We start from the raw sequence: 21,353 nt of genomic DNA, 5'->3' as shown, positions 1-21,353 counted from the left end.
TCTGTAATATTTTCCCATTGACCCGGGATTGTTGATCAGGTTATAGCAACGGTAAACCGGAAATGATCATTATTAATTTTGAGCACTGATTTCTCAGTCAAGTTGGATATGCATTGGATAGTGTTATTGCTCGGAAGTTGACCAACGGAAAAGGAGGCGCCTCATAAAAAATAAAATTTTGAGCTAAGTACTTAGTTTTTACAAGGAAGGGAAATCAGAGAGGGCAAAGCGCAAATATTATAAAAATAAATGGAATAGAGGATTTTAAAGTTCTATAATATTTTGATTTCGCTTATAATTAGTTATCTAAAAAAATCTCAAATTTACAATTGGTCCACCAAAAGTTTATTGGGAGGATAAGGAGGGGATGCAAACAACAATTCAATAATTCATCATTTATTTGGTTTCATATCTTCATTAACTAGAAAACTTCTACAATGTAGCTCATTGGTGTATACATGCTCTACTAATCTTTGTATCATTCTAATATACAAACAAAGACCATGCATTCCTTTTTTGTTGTGTTTCAGAACTGTTGTAGAAACATACACGCTAACAGAAAAATACATCTTCTTCATTCCAAAATTCATTAAGAAATCAGGGCAAGTAACTTTCCTTTTGGACAAGTAAAATTTACAATTTTACTTGACCAGGTACAAGTGGTCACAACAAATATTTCAACACCCCTGCTTATATACTTTTTATTTCTGCAAGACACCTCCTGTTACAATTTAGGCAATTATAAATGCATTGCAAAATTTCCTTTATATATCCGTAGAATGTTTGTAAGATACCAGAAATCAGAAATTTAATGTCAGCTTGATAGTAAAAGTATTTAAAAAATCAAAAACATAAGACAAATAAAGAGCTGATAAAAACTGAGTAAAGCCAAAACAAGACAAGGAATCAGAGTTATGCCCGAGGGAGATACATTCTCCAATTCAAAATGATTTCTTAAATTTCAAAACATTAAATTATAAACAATAAATGTATTTTCAAAAAAACATTTTAAAATTGTTGCAGCCTATCTATATATATATATATATATACAAGTCTAAATTGAAAACATATATACTCTCAACTTCATGCCTATTCATGCCTCAACAGGTCATTAATAAAATTGAGAATGAAAATAGGGAATGTGTCAGTGACAATAACACAACCAAAAAGCAAAAACAGCTGAAGGCCACCAATGGGTTTTCCCCACAGCGAGAAAATCCCACACCCAGATGTGGGCTTCAGCTGGCCAACCTAAACAAAAATGTGTACTTGTTCAGTGAAAATGGACTTCATACTAAATTAACTCCAAAACATATAAATGAACTAAAATTAAAAAAATATGCAAGACTAACAAAGGCCAGAGGTTCCTGACTTGGGACAGGTGCAAAAATGAGGTTGGGTTAAACATGTTTTGTGAGATATCAACCCTCCCCCTATACCTCTAGCCAATGTAGATTCAGTGAAACTCAGTTTGAAAGAAGTCTGAGTCCAATGTCAGAATAGGCTTAGCAAAATTATAATGATACATACATTAGAAAAGGACTACTAGCAGTTACTGACATGCCAGCTCCAGACCTCAATTAAACTGATTGAAAGATTATATAATTATGTCTTCATCATATGAAAATCAAGTACAATCCCTCCCGTTAGGGGTTAAGTATCAACCATCATAAAATATATGAGAAGAACATAACCTGTATCATAAAATATATGAGAAGAACATATATATAACCTGTATCATGCAAACAACTGGTTTTAGAATAAATGTGTTTATTTCAGATGCAAAGACCCTATAAATGAATCAATATTAAAATGAAAATATGCCATCTTTAATGACCTGACATCAGTATCGTAACTATATCCCTTCTGAATAATTATGGCCTTCAACAATGAGCAAAGCCCATACCGCATAGTCAGCTATAGGCCCCGAAATGTAAAACAATTCAAACGAGAAACTAATGGCCTAATTCATGTACAAAAAATGAACCAAAAACAAACATGTAACACATCAACAACCGACAACCACTGAATTACAGGCTCCTGACTTGGGACAGACACGTACATACAGAACGTTGCGGGGTTAAACATGTTAGCGGGGTCCCAACCCTCCCCCTAACCTGGGAGGTCTGTTTAAAGGTTTTGTAATTTAGACAAAAAGAAACAAGATCCTTCAAAGATAACATAAACAAGAATGTGTCCATCGTACACTGATGTCCGACTCACACTATCATTTTCAATGTTTAGTGGACCATGAAATTGGGGTCAAATCTCTAATTTGGCATTAAATTAGAAGATCAAATCATAGGGAACGTGTAAATTGATCAGACTTTAACTTCATCAAAAACTACCTTAATCAATAACTTTAACCTGGAGAGGAACGAAAGCAGAACAGACGCACAGACAGAAAAACATAATTAATGCCCCTAGGTGGGGCATAAAAATATACACAACAAGAATGTGTCCATAGTACACGAATGCCCCACTCGCACTATCATTTTTTATGTTCAGTGGACCGTGAAATTGGGGTAAAACCTCTAATTTGGCATTGAAATTAGAAAGATTATATCAAAGGGAATATGTGTACTAAGTTTCAAGTTGATTGGACTTCAACTCCATCAAAAACTACCTTGACCAAAATCTTTAACCTAAAGCGGGACAGACCAACGAACGAACGGAAGGACAAACAGACCAGAAATCATAATGCCCCTCTATTATCGTAGGTGGGGCATAAAAATTAATACTTTGCAACAAATAAATACAAATCTCACAGGCTCATCAAGTCTAAATGCTGCTATTTCTTCAAATGTTTTTTTGTCCCACAGCCTCATCATCAGATTTTCACTCTCACAATAGGTCAGTATGTATGGAGATTGTGGTACATGGTACATCACTGGAAATGATGATCTGTGTCCTGGAATCCTGGCAAGTAAGGATCCTAAAATGCAAAAAAAAAGACACCTGATGATGTGCAATAGAAAGGAAAAGATATAGGGTATCCATCAATGACACAAAATCTGTGCCAAGTGCACAGCAAAAAGGTGGGTATCAATTTTCGTGGTTTGAGTAAAAGTAACATGTTCGTGGGTTCTTAAATTTGTGGAATTTAGTTTTCGGAAGAAAAAAAAATCGGGTGGTGAGAAAATTGAACCATTGGAAACAATGAATGTTGAAAATATTCATATGGTGTTTATTTTCACTTACATGTTCATCTTTTATTTCTCAAATTTTTAATAAAATAATTGCTTTCAGAAATAAGCTGATTATCTCTGAATACATTTGTCTCATTGAAGGAAATTGCAAAGAAAACATTTTAATTGTTGCACACATGTGATCAGAAATGGTGACACTTATTATACTGTTCAAATGATCAACAGATTTACGATCATCAAAATTTTTGATTGGGCCATAAACATGTCATTTAAAGACAAAGGTCGCATAAAAAATGTTACAAATATGCTTCGAATTAATATTTATAAAATATATAATACGTGTGAAATAAAAAGGAAACCCAATATGAAATCTTTTTTTTTCTTGAAAATTATTATTATAATTAGGAGACAAAATGAACACTTCATCATCATATATCTTCCCCTGAAGTCTGACTTTTGTCTTTCAAAACTATGTTTTTGTGGGAAATAAAAGTTACAAAGTGGTATAACTTAGCATTAAAAGATTAATATCCTGTCTGAGGTATTACTTGCTACAGTCTGGTGCCTTGCCTTTAAATATCGATCAAAGTGCATTTGTTGATATTCGATGTTTTCTCTAGATTATAGGTCTGTATCTTAGTAGTCAAACCCTAGCTAGGAGATTTTTCCATGTATTGAAATGGACAACAGTTGTTGTATTTTATTGGACACTTAAATTCGTGGATAAAGCCTTCCACGAAAACCACGAAAATTGGTACCCCACGAATAAAAATACTTTCACAGTAGTACAATTTATCATTGTTAAAGCGTAATCACAGTTTTAATGTAATTAGACAATTGGTAGAGCTCAACATACTAAACATTTGTCCCCATGTCAGATTTTATCTATTCATCATGGTTTTCCAAATATTAGAAAATACTTGCATTTTACCCCTATGTTCTATTTTTAGCCATGCCGATTAACTGAGTCTTTTTACTAGATACCCTAATGATGATTAAAATTTGGTACAGTAGTTTCAGAGGAGAAGATTTTGGTAAAAGATAACAGACATCAACACAGACAAAGAAAAACAGACGGATGCCAAGTGGTAAGAAAAGCTCACTTTGTCTTAGGGTCAGGTGAGCTAAAAAGTACTTTTTATTTAGATTTACTTAAAGAATCCTTTATCATTAATTAAATAATTGACAAATTAATTGGAAGATTTTAGATCTAAGTAAATATCTGAGATGAACCTGTTTCATTTGATAGATGACTTTTGATTTAAATAATGAACAACTTTATCAGAAGATAAATACATAAACTGTTGACACAGAGATAAGTCTTACCATTATGTTATTTTGATGAGAGCAATTGACAATACAACATGTAACACATACAAAACATTTAAAATCAATGGACCATTTGGCCAAACAACCTCTGTGGAAATTGGAAATGCCAATACTTATATTATCAACATCCCATTAGTGAATCATTTAAAAAAATAAACTAATCTAATACTTTAACATGTAACCTAATCAAAAGATTCTACTTTGATAGACCATGATTGAGAACAGGAAAAAATCACTTCAATAGAAATGAGATGTGATAATGCTAATACAAATGCATACCCATTATCATTGAACTTAACTACTGACGGTTCCCCTTACACTGACCTAATCACAAACTAATACATTGTTGACATTGAGCTGCCACTAAAACAGCATGCCTAAGTCTTAATTTCAACTTTGAGGAGGGGAGGCAATATTCCTTTCTTGGATATTTACTAAAATTAATTTCCTATAAAAACCAGATTACATCTAATAAAGCATTCATCATTCAATATCTGACCTATTTAGAAGAGAAATTAATTAAAATTGAGATAAAGATCTAAAAGAAGGCCTTTTCATTGATATCTGGCCTCTTTATGAATGATTTATTGAGATCCAAGTTTAAGGTGGTACATAACACTCAAGGAATATAACTCTGTAAAAGTCAAATGAACGTTTTAATCACATTCTATTGTTGAGGAAATATTAAGCTTCTCAATGATTAATATACACTGTAAGTGTTTGTCAAACTGCTATATATCCAATGAAATTTTTTCTAAAAAGTGTGTGGTTCAAGTTTTTTTTTTAATTTTTATATTTTTGTCAAAGGGTCAAAGAAAATGTACTGTCAAAATTTTATAAAAATTAAACTAGCCAAATTAATTTAGTCAAGGTGTTTGGTACCATCTTAAATCTAAGAAAGTTCTTTTAAATTGGATGTCCCATATTTATCTCCATACTTTCATTTTCAGTTGTTTATTTACTTTCAAGTATGTTGTTGCCAAATAACTTACCATTATTTGTTGCCCATTGTCTTAATGTCAGTTGACATACATGTCCAAGTATGCTGTTGCCCAATAACATACCATTATCTGTTGCCCATAGTCTTAATGCCAGTTGAGATACATGTCCAAGTATGCTGTTGCCATATGGCTTACCATTATTTGTTGCCCATTGTCCTAATGCCAGTTGACATACATGTCCAAGTATTTTGTTGCCAAATGACACCATTATCTGTTGCCCATTGTCCTAATGCTAGTTGAAAATACATGTCCAAGTATGTTGTAGCCAAATAACTTACCATTATCTGTTGCCCATAGTCTTCATGTCAGATGACATACATGTCCAAGTATGCTGTTGCCAAATAACTTACCATTATCTGTAGCCCATAGTCTTAATGCCAGTTGACAGATATGTCCAAGCATGTTGTTGCCAAATAACTTACCATAATCTGTAGCCCATAGTCTTAATGCCAGTTGACATATATATCCAATCATGTTGTTGCCTAAAAACTAACCATAATCTGTTGACCATAGTCTTAATGCCAGTTGACATATATGTCCAAGCATGCTGTTGAAAAATAACTTACCATTATATGTTGCCCATAATCTTAATGCGAGTTGACATATATGTCCAAGCATGCTATTGAAATAACTTACCATTATCTGTTGCCCATAGCCTTAATGCCAGTTGACATATATATGTCCAAACATGATGTAGCCAAATAACTAACCATTATCTGTTGCCCATAGTCTTAATATCAGTTGACATATATGTCCAAGCATGGTGTTGCCCAATAACTTACCATAATCTGTTGCCCATAGTCTAAAGGCCAGTTGACATATATGTCAAAGCATGCTGTTGCAAAATAACTAACCATTATCTGTTGCCCATAGTCCTAATGCTAGTTGACAGATATGTCCAAGCATGATGTTGCCAAATAACTAACCATTATCTGTTGCCCATAGCCTTAATGTCAGTTGACATATATATGTCCAAGCATGTTGTAGCAAAATAACTTACCATTTTCTGTTGCCCATAGTCTTAATGTCAGTTGACATACATGTCCAAGCATGTTGTTGCCCAATAACTTACCAAATCTGTTGCCCATAGTCTTAATACCAGTTGACATATATATCCAAGCATGCTGTTGCCAAATAACTTACCATTATCTGTTGCCCATAATCTTAATGCCAGTTGACATATATGTCCAAGCATGCTGTTGCCAAATAACTAACCATTACCTGTTGCCCAAAATCGTAATGCCAGTTGACATATATATGTCCAAGCATGCTGTAGCCAAATAACTTACCATTATCTGTTGCCCATAGTCTTAATGTCAGTTGACATACATGTCCAACACATGTCCAAGTATGCTGTTGCCAAATAACTTACCATTATCTGTAGCCCATAGTCTTAATGCCAGTTGACATACATGTCCAAGCATGTTGTTGCCCAATAACTTACCATAATCTGTAGCCCATAGTCTTAATGCCAGTTGACAAATATGTCCAAGCATGGTGTTGCCCAATAACTTACCATAATATGTTGCCCATAGTCTAAAGGCCAGTTGCCATATATGTCCAAGCATGCTGTTGCCAAATAACTTACCATTATCTGTTGCCCATAATCTTAATGCCAGTTGACAGATCAAGCATGATGTTGCCAAATAACTAACCATTATCTGTTGCCCATAGCCTTATATCAGTTGACATATATATGTCCAAGCATGTTGTAGCAAAATAACTTACTATTATCTGTTGCCCATAGTCTTAATGTCAGTTGACATACATGTCCAAGTATGCTGTTGCCAAATAACTTACCATTACCTGTAGCCCTTAGTCTTAATGTCAGTTGACATATATGTCCAAGCATGTTGTTGCCCAACAACTTACCATAATCTGTAGCCCATAGTCTTAATTCCAGTTGACATATATGTCCAAGCATGTTGTTGCCCAATAACTTACCATAATCTGTTGCCCATAGTCTTAATGTCAGTTGACATACATGTCCAACACATGTCCAAGTATGCTGTTGCCCAATAACTTACAATTTTCTGTTGCCCATAGTCTTAATGTCAGTTGACATACATGTCCAACACATGTCCAAGTATGCTGTTGCTAAATAATTACCATTATCTGTTGCCCATAGTCTCAATAGGTCATCTTGGTGGTTGGTTAATATTCTATCATCATCTAACAAGACAGCTTGTTGGTTTTCATAGTTAACTGATGTTGAATATCCTCTGTCTAAATTATATTCAGGATCAACCAAAATCTTTCTTAGTTTATCTGTAAAGAAAATATTGTAAATTGTTGGAAAAGAAAATATGCAAAATTTTGTTTATAAATTATTAAACAAGAGTGCACACGCTGAAATGTCTCGCCTTCTTTACTAATCATTGATATTATGTTGATAGTCCTAAATATAAAGCTTTATTACAACTGTCACATAAACTTAACATTAACCAAGTAAACTAAACATTGACCAATGAACCATGAAAATGAGGTCAAGGTCAGATGAACCATGCTAGGCAGGCATGTACAGCTAACAATTCTTCCATACAACAAATATAGTTGACCTATTGCTTATAGTTTAAGAAAAACAGACGAAAACACAAAAACTTAACACTGAGCAATGAACCTTGAAAATGAGGTCAAGGTCAAATAAAACCTGCGTGACTGACATATAGATCATAAAATATTTCCATACACCAAATATAGTTGAACTATTGCATATAGTATTAGAAAAAAAGACCAAAACTCAAAAACTTAACTTTGACCACTGAACCATGAAAATGAGGTCAAGGTAAGATGACACCTGCCAGCTAGACATATACACCTTACAATCATTCCATACACCAAATATAGCTGACCTATTGCATGCAGTATTAGAAAAAAAGACCAAAACTCAAAAACTTAACTTTGACCACTGAACCATGAAAATGAGGTCAAGGTCAGATGACACCTGCCAGCTAGACATGTACACCTTACAATCATTCCATACACCAAATATAGTAGACCTATTGCATACAGTATAAGAAAAACAGACCAAAACACAAAAACTTAACTATAACCACTGAACCATGAAAATGAGGTCAAGGTCAGATGACACCTGCCAGTTGGACATGTACACCTTACAGTCCTTCCATACACCGAATATACTAGACCTATTGCTTATAGTATCTGAGATATGGACTTGACCACGAAAACTTAACCTTGTTCACTGATCCATGAAATGAGGTCGAGGTCAAGTGAAAACTGTCTGACGGGCATGAGGACCTTGCAAGGTACGCACATACCAAATATAGTTATCCTATTACTTATAATAAGAGAGAATTTAACATTACAAAAAATCTGAACTTTTTTTTCAAGTAGTCACTGAACCATGAAAATGAGGTCAAGGACATTGGACATGTGACTGACTGAAACTTCGTAACATGAGGCATCCATATACAAAGTATGAAGCATCCAGGTCTTCCATCTTCTAAAATATAAAGCTTTTAAGAAGTTAGCTAACGCCGCCGCCGCCGCCGTAGCCGCCGCCGCCGCCGCCGCCGGATCGCTATCCCTATGTCGAGCTTTCTGCGACAAAAGTCGCAGGCTCGACAAAAATTGGACCAAACAACACAAATAAAGCATAGTTAAGGGGTCATAACCTTGTGGTTTATAATATGAGGTGCACAAAAGAAATTATTTTGTATTCATATATATATCACAACAATTTTTGTGTGAAATTTAATTTGTAGCATTTTGGCCCTATTTATAATACATAAAAAATCTAAGGGCCAATTATATCCCCTCAAAAACCTACTCCTTTCATGTTTTTTAAAGTCAATGTACACATCATTGTTCATTTTACTTTGCAACTCTTCAATCATGCTAATATGCTCTAATTGAAATATCTGGAAGTAGAAACAACAACAATTTTGAACGTGAAGCAAAGGAGGTAAAATTCAGTGAACCTGTATTCTTTCATACTGTGATAAATAAAACTCAACATCATCAACAGGCCTTATATATACAGTCAGTAACTGTATACCACACATTGCATTTTGACAATGCAAATTGAAAATCAAATTGAACAAATGACCGAACAACTCAAGAGCACATGGGTGAATAATCAGTGTTGTTTTGTCACCAGTTGAATTTAAATTAGTTATTCTTTTAATTTAATTTCAGCAGAAAATATAAAGAACTATAACTTCTACATATAATCACTTTATTTCGAAACAACTTCAGAAAAAAGTTTTGAACACACCATTTGTAGCAGAGCAGTAAAAATACACGAGACATTTCTCATGTGATATCTATCTTTATTTGTCATGGAAATCAGTTTTTCTACTGCAAGCAATGTTAACAATGGTTGTCTGCTGAACTTATTTTAAACTTGGCAGGACGTGGAGCCAATTGGAGATTATAATTAAGGCACATGTTATATTACATTGAGCGGTGATCAGAATGTCTATTTTGATTAAAGTGGAAAATTAAATGCATATTCAGAACAAGAGCATGATAATGTCATATGAATATGAACCCTTCTTTGTATTAGACCCACAAACTTAGCCTGATTGTTAACATGCTATTTCACAAGGTAAAAGTCAGCAGAAAGACATGTCACCCTACCCTGACACATTTACTCCAAGCCAACCAGTGTTTGTTCTTACAATTAAGTGGTTAGTGGAGAAGCATTAAATACCTATTTTGAAATCTTTGGATTAAACTGGATGGGGATAGAACCTATGACGTACCTGCTGCACTCAAAGCAAGCATGCTACCAAGAGACCACCTAGGAGGTAGATTAGGTTGACAACGGGTTGATATTCATTAAGATATTCATTTCATCATACCTCGACTTAGATCCCACAAATACATTGTCCACTCATCATTTTCATCATTACCAGCAACTGCAATAAAACTGCCATTGTTCGGTAGAAGCATAGTCTCTCCGAAAAAGTCACCGATATCTAAACGGCTAGAAATTAATATTTTTATAATTTTTCTGGTCTCAACGTCTATCACTACCACTTTCATACGATCGAAATAACTACTTGATGCCTTCATCAGAATTGACATCATAGTACCATTGGCATTAGTCTACAACAGAAGAAAACAATGAAGTCATTTTATCTAATACTGTGGATTCATTATTATTTGTGGCTATGGGGTACCAATTTTTGTGCATTTCATGAGTAATGGTTAACTACGAATTTAAATGTTGAAAGAAGTTTCAATTTTCTTAAAGTTTGTACACAGATTTTGGCTAATCCATGAAATCAAATATTCACGAAAATACAATTTTTCCTCAATCCACGAAAAATAGGTACCCACGAAAATAAATGAATCGAGATTTTTGTGGGTTTTTTTTTTTTTTGGGGGGGGGGGGGGGATTTTCTAACCCTGTTAATGATGTCACATGACCACATCAGAGAAGAACCAAGTTTCACATATCACTATGCTGATATATATTCATATAACTTTTCTACAAACAAAAGTTGCATCAATATCTGTCCCCCAAAAAAAAAGCTTTCTGAGAGTATTTACATACTTAAAGAATTATTATCCAAATTTGTTTTCCTCCAAAGATTCTAGTAACACCTATTTGTCAGATATAAAAGATAAACATATGGAGATGTGATATAATTGTCAATCAGACAACTATACACTTAGAGACTAGAGGACTTAAATGTACAGGTCATAATATAGCCTTTAGCAATACTGGTAGTCAAAACACATACAATATATGAGCTGCGTTGGATAGAAATTTACCTTATGCAAGTGCATGTTTACATGTATATGTAAAAGACTTTGATTGATTTTGGAACATTTAAGTACAAAATGAAAGATGAAATTTGGTCTGTTTTGTAGAGTTCTTATAACAACTCAATTTTCAAATAGTTAGACTTTGCAAAGAAATTTTTTCAACCCGAAATAGGATGACAGATGTAATGATATTCATTTTGCATAAGGTCGATTTCTATCCCACACAGCTCACATATAGTAAGCTATCAAAGGGAAGATTTTTGTTTTAGGTTTTTGGCTGTATAAGACAGTAAAGAAGTAAAACAACAAAACATACAGTCATGGTATGAAAGAGGGTGCCCTTGATGAAGGAGGACCACATTCACAGCATATCACAACTTGGCCCTGAAAAAATATTCCATGGTCCCTCCAGTTTGAAAGAGGGTAGGAAAACCTGATAGAAGATGGAGAAAGGTTTACACTGAACTTTTAAATGTTTGAAATAAAATCTGCAAAAATGAAGGAAAAGGTTTACACTGAACTTTTAAATATTTGAAATAAAATCTGCAAAAATGAGGGAAAACAAGAATGTGTCAATAGTACATGGATGCCCTTCTCCCACTATCATTTTCTATATATATATATGTTCAGTGGACCACGAAAATTGGGGTCAAAACTCTAATTTGGCATTAAAAAAGAAAGATCATATCATAGGGAACATGTGTACTAAGTTCAAGTTGAGTGGACTTCAGCTTCATTAAAAACTATCTTGACCAAAAACTTTAACCTGAAGCAGGACAGAAAAACAAATGTATGGACGAATGAACGAATGGATACACAGACCGAAAAAAACATAATGCCCCTTGGTGGAGCATAAAAAACATTAAACAATAAATGGAAAGTGCCAAACCTCAAAATGTTTGCCATCATTCTGTGAAGTTGTGAGGAAAACGGTTGTTAACTTCTATGTCATTTGGTCTCATGTGGAGAGTTTTCTCATTGGAAATCATACCACATCTTCTTTTGACATATAAAGCAAAAATTGTAAACTATTTTAAAAATTTGCTGAAGAAATAATTACTTCTGTTATGTTTCAGGGATCTGGTTGGAAAAGAGTAGGAGTAGTTGGTTAGACAAAACTGGCATCAACTCTGTAAAGGAGTAAGGGCATTAAGGCCCGGTTTTGGCCCAAGAAAATAAAATGTTTGACAACTATTTCAAATTGGCACTTAATGTTTGGAAATGCATAGAGTCATGAAATATAAATGAAAAATATAAAGATTTTCATCTGATGACGTCACAATTACGTCATAATCTGTATTGTTTTTACAAAAACAATGAAAAATACAGAATTTATGCAGTTTTCTGTCATTATTTCCATTGTGGAAGCATCGTGCGCAGCCAAGAAACAACAAAATAATTTAAGAGAAGCTTTGTTATAACTATTGACGTAATCTCACCAAATATAAAGTTGTTTCTTGGGTGCGCACATACTTTTCCAATCTAAACTTTACTTAAAATTTGATGAAAATCAAGAAATTTTACAAAATATGCAAATTTTTGTCATAGTTTGTGGCCATGGTAACTCGTTCAATGTGAAATTTGTTTTTATTTTCTGAATACCTTGTAACTAAGTCTAGTTTGGACAAATATAAGAATATGTACGATAACTTTTAAATTTGCAGTAATATTTGGGCCAAATAAGGGCCTTATTGCCCCTACTCCTTTTGATGAAAATTATTAAAATTTACATGTCTGGAAAAATGGGAAATTTTCCTCAAACAATTCTATAATCAAAGTGCACACAACTTCCACATCAGGGCAAACATTTTTGTGAAGATTCAGGGATTAAGTTGTAGGAAGTCCTAAAATTGTATGCCCAAAATGGGTTTATCATTAAATCCCATTTTGCCATTGCTTCCAGGGTGGATATGTTCAAAAATTCATCCACTGACAGTGACAATAGTTTTCTCTCATGAAAACTAGTCATCTCATGAAAACTAGTAGATGACTAGTCATTTCATTAAAATTAGTAGATGACTAGTCATCTAATAAAAACTAGTCATCTCATTAAAATTAGTCATCTAATAAAAACTAGTCATCTCTTAAAAACTAGTCATCTCATAAAAACTAGTAGATGACTAGTAATTTCATAAAAACTAGTCATCTCATTAAAACTAGTAGATGACTAGTCAACTTGTAAAAACAAGTCATCTCATTAAAACTAGTCACATGAGTAAAATTTGGTCATTGGTAAAGTACATACAGCAATATAACCACCAATATAGCTCCTCAATGTGTCTGGAAATTTTAAGATGTCAGTTGCTTTGTGGGACTTCATATTATAAAACTTCAAATGTTTGCCGTTTCTTGTTGCTGTTACATATTCTGAAAATAATATAACAAAATTAGTTAGTTTTCCAAGTAAGATGTTTGTCTTCTGCAGTCTCCAAATAATATAAGCAGGAAAGGCCAAGTCCATATTTTTTAAACGAGACCCCTAAAACCCACCCAGATAAAAAATTAAAATAGTGAGTGCATAACTTCACGTCCACTAGTCTAGAAGAATATGTGCTATTTGGTTGAATTCTGCATTTGTTTTAAAGAAGTACAACTTCGTTGATTTCTGCATTGTATTAAGAAGTAATAGATTAACACACTAATACTGTAATCAATTATTTCAGCAGATACCTTATTTCAGGTTTAGCCCTTTCTAGTTGATTCACATGGATTTATTTTCCATGATGTTAAGGTTGTTGGTCTATTCATATAATAGACTATGTGATCCCCTGCACTCCACTCTGAAGTAACTGTATTATAACAAAGTCAATGTAGGACTTTGAGATATTATTGTGTCTAAGAGACACAAATGATGCCCCCGCAGATGCAAAGTGTTATTTTAAAATACAGAAAGTTGATTATGGGAGCACATAGGTCTATGGTTCACTATAGAAAGAGTTATCTGTAAACACTATGCACCTCTTAAGCAAGTATATGCTACAAAAATGATAAAGTTCAACTATCTCCCAAAAGAAGAAATATTAACTAAAATCAAAACCCTGACCACATGCACACCTTTAATATATGTACCAGCAGCAAGCAAAGTGAAAACTTCCTAGCATTCAAACTCTAGGAGTACTTATCTGGAATAGCTATATACCCATAAAGGGAGGGATGGAAGGACTCAGGGATAGATGGTCGGAATGATGGATGGACAGACGGACAGAGGGACAGGGGTAAAAAAAAAGAAAAGATCCAGGTTTTCCATGTTCACAATGATTTATTCCTGTTTTTTTTTTTCAATTTGCGAAGAAAATTAATTGGTTTACAGTATAAGCAAAAATTGCCGGGTCCATCCTAGGTATGGGAAACTACAAAAATCCCTCATAACAAAAATTAATTAGCTGGTGCAGGGACTTTCTATACTAACGGGACTCGACTCTATTTGATTTTAATTAAATAACTAAGCCTCCTGTGTAAAGCTACCACCCAACAAAAAACCCAGTTTCGTATCTCAGATATACGAAGCTAGTAGTTATTTGCGTATTTCAAAGTGGATTGTAATTTAATGTTTTCTAATATAAAATCTGATTAATAGCCATTTAGTGTGACAAAAAATATAAGGTTTTAAAAGAAAGCTAAATTATTAAACTGAGACATATCACTTTGAAGAACACTCCAGTCGTGCAAAAGGGGTTACACTTTGAACAAGAGGCTCTCAAGAGCCTGAATTGCTCACCTGTATTTCAGAGGAGAAGATTTTTAAATGTTAGCAAACTTGATGAACTAATTGTGTAAAATTGTCTTTAAAGGGCAATAACTCCTTAAGGGGTCAATGGACAATTTTGGTCATATTAACTTTTTTGTAGATCTTACTTTGCTGAACATTATTGCGGCTTACAGTTTATATATATCTATAATAATATTCAAAATAATAACAAAAAACTGCAAAATTTTGTTAAAACTACCAATTCGGTGGCAACAACCCAACAATGGGTTGTTCGATTCGTCTGATAATTTCAGGGCCGATAGATCTTGACCAATTAAATAATTTTACCCCATGTCACATATGCTCTAAAAGATTTAGTTTTTGAGATAGAAGCCAAAAACTGCATTTGACCCTTATGTTCTATTTTAAGCCATGGCGGCCATGTTTGTCTATGGATACAAACTTCGGATACAATTTATAAACAAGATACCCTAAATAACATTTAGTTAAAGTTTGAAGGTAATTGGCCCAGTAGTTTCAGAGGAGAAGATTTTTAAATGTTAGCAAACTTGATGAACAAATTGTGTAAAATTGTCTTTAAAGGGCAATAACTCCTTAAGGGGTCAATTGACAATTATGGTCATATTAACTTTTTTGTAGATCTTACTTTGCCGAACATTATTGCTGCTTACAGTTTATATATATCTATAATAATATTCAAAATAATAACAAAAAACTGCAAAATTTTGTTAAAACTACCAATTCGGTGGCAGCAACCCAACAATGGGTTGTTCGATCCGTCTGAAAATTTCAGGGCCGCTACATCTTGACCAATTAAACAATTTAACCCCATGTCACATTTGCTCTATAAGATTTAGTTTTTGAGATATAAGCCAAAAACTGCATTTGACCCTTATGTTCTATTTTTAGCCATGGCGGCCATGTTTGTCTATGGATACAAACTTCGGATACAATTTATAAACAAGATACCCTAAGGAACATTTAATTAAAGTTTGAAGGTAATTGGCCCTGTAGTTTCAGAGGAGAAGATTTTTAAATGTTAGCAAACTTGATGAACAAATTGTGTAAAATTGTCTTTAAAGGGCAATAACTCCTTAAGGGGTCAATTGACAATTATGGTCATATTAACTTTTTTGTAGATCTTACTTTGCTGAACATTATTGCTGCTTACAGTTTATATATATCTTTAATAATATTCAAAATAATAACAAAAAACTGCAAAATTTTGTTAAAACTACAGATTCGGTGGCAGCAACCCAACAATTGGGATGTTCGATTCGTCTGAAAATTTCAGAGCTGATAAATGTTGACCAATTGAACAATTTTAACCCATGTCAGATTTGCTCTAAAAGCTTTAGTTTTTGAGATATAAGCCAAAAACTGCATTTGACCCCTATGTTCTATTTTTAGCCATGGTGGCCATTTTTGTCGATGGATCAAAACTTCGGAAACACTTTATAAACTAGATACCCTAAGGAACATTTAGTTAAAGTTTGAAGGTATTTGGCCCAGTAGTTTCAGAGGAGAAGATTTTTTAAATAGTTTACGACGACAGACGACGACGATGGATGCCAAGTGATGGCATAAGCTCACATGGGGCCCAAACCCCGGTGAGCTAACAAGATGGAGGCCACTTGAAATTTACAAACAAAATACATCAAAGTTCTATATTTTTAAAACTCTCCGAGAAATCTTTTCAAAAACAGCATTTTGCAATGACAAAATGTGTAAAATTTTATAAAAATGTTACTTCATTAATCTTGAACATATAATTATGAAGAACACTTCGTAAATGTGAAATGATTTGCTATGAAGTCAGGTGACATCAGCGAAGGCACAGTTCTGTCTGCAAATTTTATTGACATTGTTATAAGTGACGAATCCCGTTAGTATAGACTGTCCCTGGCTGGTGCAAAACTTCATGTTCTGTAAAACCTGTGCAAGCCTATTTTAAGGAATAACAGATGTCAAAGCATGACAGGGATGAGCATATATATATTTATTGATTGATTGCTGGTCTCTTTGCTCTATTGTTTGGGCCAGTTATTATTGGTGGAGGAAGCTGGAGTGCCCATGGGGAACCACCAATCTACAGCAGGAAAGTTTGGCAATCCTAATCAATTAAAAGCTAGTCAATCACACCTGCTGTATGTTAGGATCCAACTCACAACCTCAGTGTTGACAGGCTAGAGACACTGTAGATGAACTACTTAGACCACTTAGAAACAAAGGGTCAGCAAGACAATACTGAATAGAAGTAATGCCTATGTTTCTCTACAGTAACAACTTCACCATCAGTCTATGTCTTAAAATGAGTAGTATATGCAAAACACAAAATACTTTTTAAAATTGAGATTTTTATGTAGATAATTTCAAAATATTCTCACTGAAAGAATGAAAACTTTTAGTCCTAAAAAAATTCCCAATATGCGTAACATATGTATTTCATTACTGTAAAATCAGAAATTTTTGGTAAAGTTTTTATTAATGTGAAAAATTCAATTTGGAGATTATCATGATTATTGCACTAATAAAAACTCACAACTTGATATCTGATACATATATCTGTAAGCAGATTTGCAATAAATCACATTAGTTAATCTCACATTGTTATCCATTCATCAAAAATCAGTATAATAAATGCACACAATAATCATTGATAATTTCCAGTAAATTTACTGTATTATATCGACAGATATTTGTTTAAATCAACTTTATTCTAATAGTATTATAATCCTACCTTTGCCATAGTTAACCATAACAACGGGAACAGAATTATACATTTCACCCTGAATCGGTGTTTCCTTCATCTCTTTCAAGTCTATAAGATGTAAACCATACACAACACAGTATCCACTGAAGTTCATTACTGCTCTCATGTCATCTATGAACACCAAACTTTGAGGCAAAGCCTTAAAACAAAATGATGCAATTAAATACCTATTTTCATATGTAAATTTGCTATAATAGGGGTTTCAACAATTTAAAATACCCCAAAAAGGTCAGTGTGGAAGGTGTAATGTTTTGTATATAAATAGGAAGATGTGGTACGAGTGCTAAAGAGACAATTCTCCATCCAGTTTAAAAAAATATATAACTTCTTCATTTATTGAGTCCTGAACACATAAAAAAGACCTAAAAAAGGCTGTCAAATGTCCGAGCAATCATAACTAGCTATAAATATATGGTATTATAAAAACACTAGGTGAATTGATTACCAAAAGTTATGTATATTTATAGAGAAAAAAAAAAGGATAATTTTGAAGGATTTTCCTGTTTGGATATTGATATACAACAATTGGAGCCCCAAGTTCCATTCCCAAATCAGGCCGCTGGACATTTGAGCAATCATGGATTAAACAAAGAATAGACAAAAAACTAGTTCAAAACCCTTATTTAGTAAATATTTTTAAAAGTTCACATCATAACAAACTTCTGAATTGATATGACCACAACTAAATGTTCAACATTTTTATATTTAAGGGGGTATAAAACACTGAAGGGAGTTATTTCTTTAAAATCAGAAGAACGTTTTAATTACATACTATTAGTAAAGTAAATATTTTAACAAAATTTTAGGAAAATTAAAAGAGCCAAATCTATTTTAGTCAAAGTGTTGGGTACCCCCTTAATCTTTTCAATGTATACAGTACAGACTGGGCAGACATAAAAATATATGAATACACTTAAATCGATCTTGACTATCTAAAGAGCAAATAAGTACATTACATTGATGTTGGCTTCAGAAACAATTTTCTTGTCCATGGAATCATATACCATTATTTTCTTCATCTTCTTTGCTTTAACAATGACCAAAGCATAACGGCTATTCGGCATGACTTGGAAAAGGCTGAAAGGTTAAATTAGTGAATTACAAGTAGATAAATTATTCTTGACTGTTATTTTGTAAGTTTCACATTTTTGCTTGATGCCATAAGGTTTGTATAAACAGGGATACAGCAGATGAATGGGAAGGGGGTATCAACAAACAAACTTGGGTACAAATGTCCAGCTGGGGTCTTAAAGCCAGCCCCATTCATATATTTATATTTTTGGGGAAATCCATACCAATATTTATATCAATATTTCATTGGAAAATCATAACCCTTTCATATATTTCCAAGCAATTACATATACATACAATCTTAGTTTTTGAGCTGGCATGTCAGTAATTGCTAGTAGTCCTTTGTTAATTTATGTATCATTGTCATTTTGCTTAGTTTCTTCTGTTACCTATTCTGACATAGGAATCAGACTTCTTTTTAACTAAGTTTTACAGTGCGCATTGCTGTGTATTCTTTCAAAGACTTTTTTTTAAGCCTGTCCAAAGTCAGGAGCCGCTGGCCTTTGTTAGTCTTGTATGTTTTTTTTAATTTTAGTTCATTTATATGTTTTCGAGTTAAGTGTGCGTCCATTTTCATTGAACTAGTACACATTTTTGTTTAGGGGCAAACTGAAGCCTGCTTCCGGGTACAGGATTTTCTCACTGTGTTGAATACCCGTTGGTGGCCTTGGGCTGTTTTCTGCTCTTTGGACTGTTTATTTGTAGTCTCTTTAACACATTCCGCATTTCCATTCTGAATTTCAATTCTAATCTGTACATGACATCTTATCCAACCAGGATCATTCATATTAATTAAATAAAATTTGCAAGGGTTCCCCGGAACCCAGTGCCTCGCCTATTTTTGCTACAAAAGTCGCAGGCTCAACAAAAATGGGGGAGATATTATTAAAAATTTTCCTCTAGATACTATCTTTTGATTGAAAGAAGCTTGTGTCCAAGTTTGGTAAAAATCCAGGATGGTTTATGAATCTAATAAATGTTTTAAAAACTTGAACTGCAGACTGTATATGTAATGTTAACTGGAGGAAAAAGTCCATTTATAAGTAATATACGGAAAAACAGGAAATAAATTTTTACAAAATTTCCTTCTAGATACTGGCTTTTGAGCATAAACAAGCTTCTGTTCAAGTTTGGTAGAAATCCAGGATAGTTTAAGAAAGTTATTGAAATTTCAAAAACTTTAACCACAGATTGAATATTTGTGGACGCCCCAAAAGACGACGATGACGATGCTGAAGACAGAATGTTGGATCGCTATGCCTCGCTTTTGCGACAAAAGTGGCAAGCTCAACAAAAAGTATCAGTACAGGTTTTACAGACAATCGTAGCACAAAATGAAAATTCATGACTGATTGACATATATATTTCAACCCATTGTTATATATCCGATTATTATCCTCCATGAAAAATTGAACCCCATTGATACTGTAACTGGAAAATTGATTATGGATTTGAACTAGCTGTTAGTAATATCTGGGAGTTCTCTTAGATAAATACTTTGCGTCTTTATTCTTAGTTGATTTCTGTGCTTCCTGTTGATCTGATGAGGACAATCCTTTCCAATAGATTTTTACAGTTGGTTCCCCATTTGGGGAAGGGTTTGTAGCATATTTGTTTGTTCGTTAATTGTCTTAGAATAAATCTGGCTCTTAGTTTTCTCCTAATTATTTTACATTTGTTTATGTCAGGGTTGTTTCTAGCCTACTATACAGTAATGGTTATGCTCACTGTTAAAGCATTCTGGTGACATATAGTTGCTTACACCAACCTCATTTGACATCGGATAGACAGTTGTCTCATTTGCAATAATACCACATCTTCCTATTTCTATATGCACTACTTTACATGTTTAATCCCAAGACATGTTTAGCTACTTTTTCTACATGATTTGGGGTGAGGTATCTCTTAATATATGGCCAACACATTATAAGATATTTCTTTAAAAGATTTTAAAAGAGAGGTGAAAGATACCAAAGGGATATTCAAATTCAAAAACAAACTGACAATGCCATGGCTAAGATAATCATACAATGATGATAATGGAAAAATGGAAGGGATAAAAGTAGGAATTTATGTCTCAAAATTAAATGCCTAAATTTATTTGGGAAACTTAAGGTGGATCATTGGTATATATTTCCTCAGATAGAATTTTTTTAAACTTTGCCAAAATGAAGATTTTACTATGCTTTTTTCAAAAATATAATAAAAAGTATGGGTCACCGTCAAGGGTCTGGAAACGGTTATATTTGCCAGTCATGTCCTAAGCTGCAAGATATTTGTCCTAAACGAAAAATTGGGATTAAGATCAAATTTTATTTTCTTACAGAAATAATTTCGGTCATTTCATTGAAATCGGGTTTCTTAATTGCCATTTTGCACTTGTTTTTGTTTTAAAATCCCTTTCCTGTAATAAAACTCCACTGCAGTATAGTTTGATAATCCTAATAACTATATCATGCCTCCAGGAAATATTGGCTAAAGATCACTAATCACGTTTCACCTGTGTTTTTAATTCACACCTGACAATGATCACAAGCTCAGAACTAATTAAAATTCCATGATAACTGTATTCATTATAATTA

General features: G+C 33.4%; 1 protein-coding gene across 1 annotated transcript in view; it reads right to left on the bottom strand.

Annotated features, from left to right (window-relative positions):
• LOC127705333 (uncharacterized) overlaps positions 1–21,353 on the bottom strand; it is a 45,364-nt gene that overhangs the window by 10,077 nt on the left and 13,934 nt on the right. The window contains exons 5-10 of the mRNA XM_052209647.1: positions 18,657–18,777; positions 17,668–17,839; positions 13,464–13,585; positions 10,306–10,552; positions 7,589–7,747; positions 2,769–2,935 (exon numbers count right to left, since the gene is read on the bottom strand). Of these exons, the coding sequence (XP_052065607.1) occupies positions 2,769–2,935; positions 7,589–7,747; positions 10,306–10,552; positions 13,464–13,585; positions 17,668–17,839; positions 18,657–18,777 (988 nt within the window). The remainder of the gene's footprint in view (positions 1–2,768; positions 2,936–7,588; positions 7,748–10,305; positions 10,553–13,463; positions 13,586–17,667; positions 17,840–18,656; positions 18,778–21,353) is intronic.

This window comes from Mytilus californianus, unplaced genomic scaffold (genome assembly GCF_021869535.1).
Source record: "Mytilus californianus isolate M0D057914Y unplaced genomic scaffold, xbMytCali1.0.p SCAF_6, whole genome shotgun sequence".
NCBI classification, from domain to species: Eukaryota; Metazoa; Mollusca; class Bivalvia; order Mytilida; family Mytilidae; genus Mytilus; species Mytilus californianus.
Note: the sequence above shows the minus strand (reverse complement) of the source record. Positions and strands in the feature narration are given on the sequence as shown.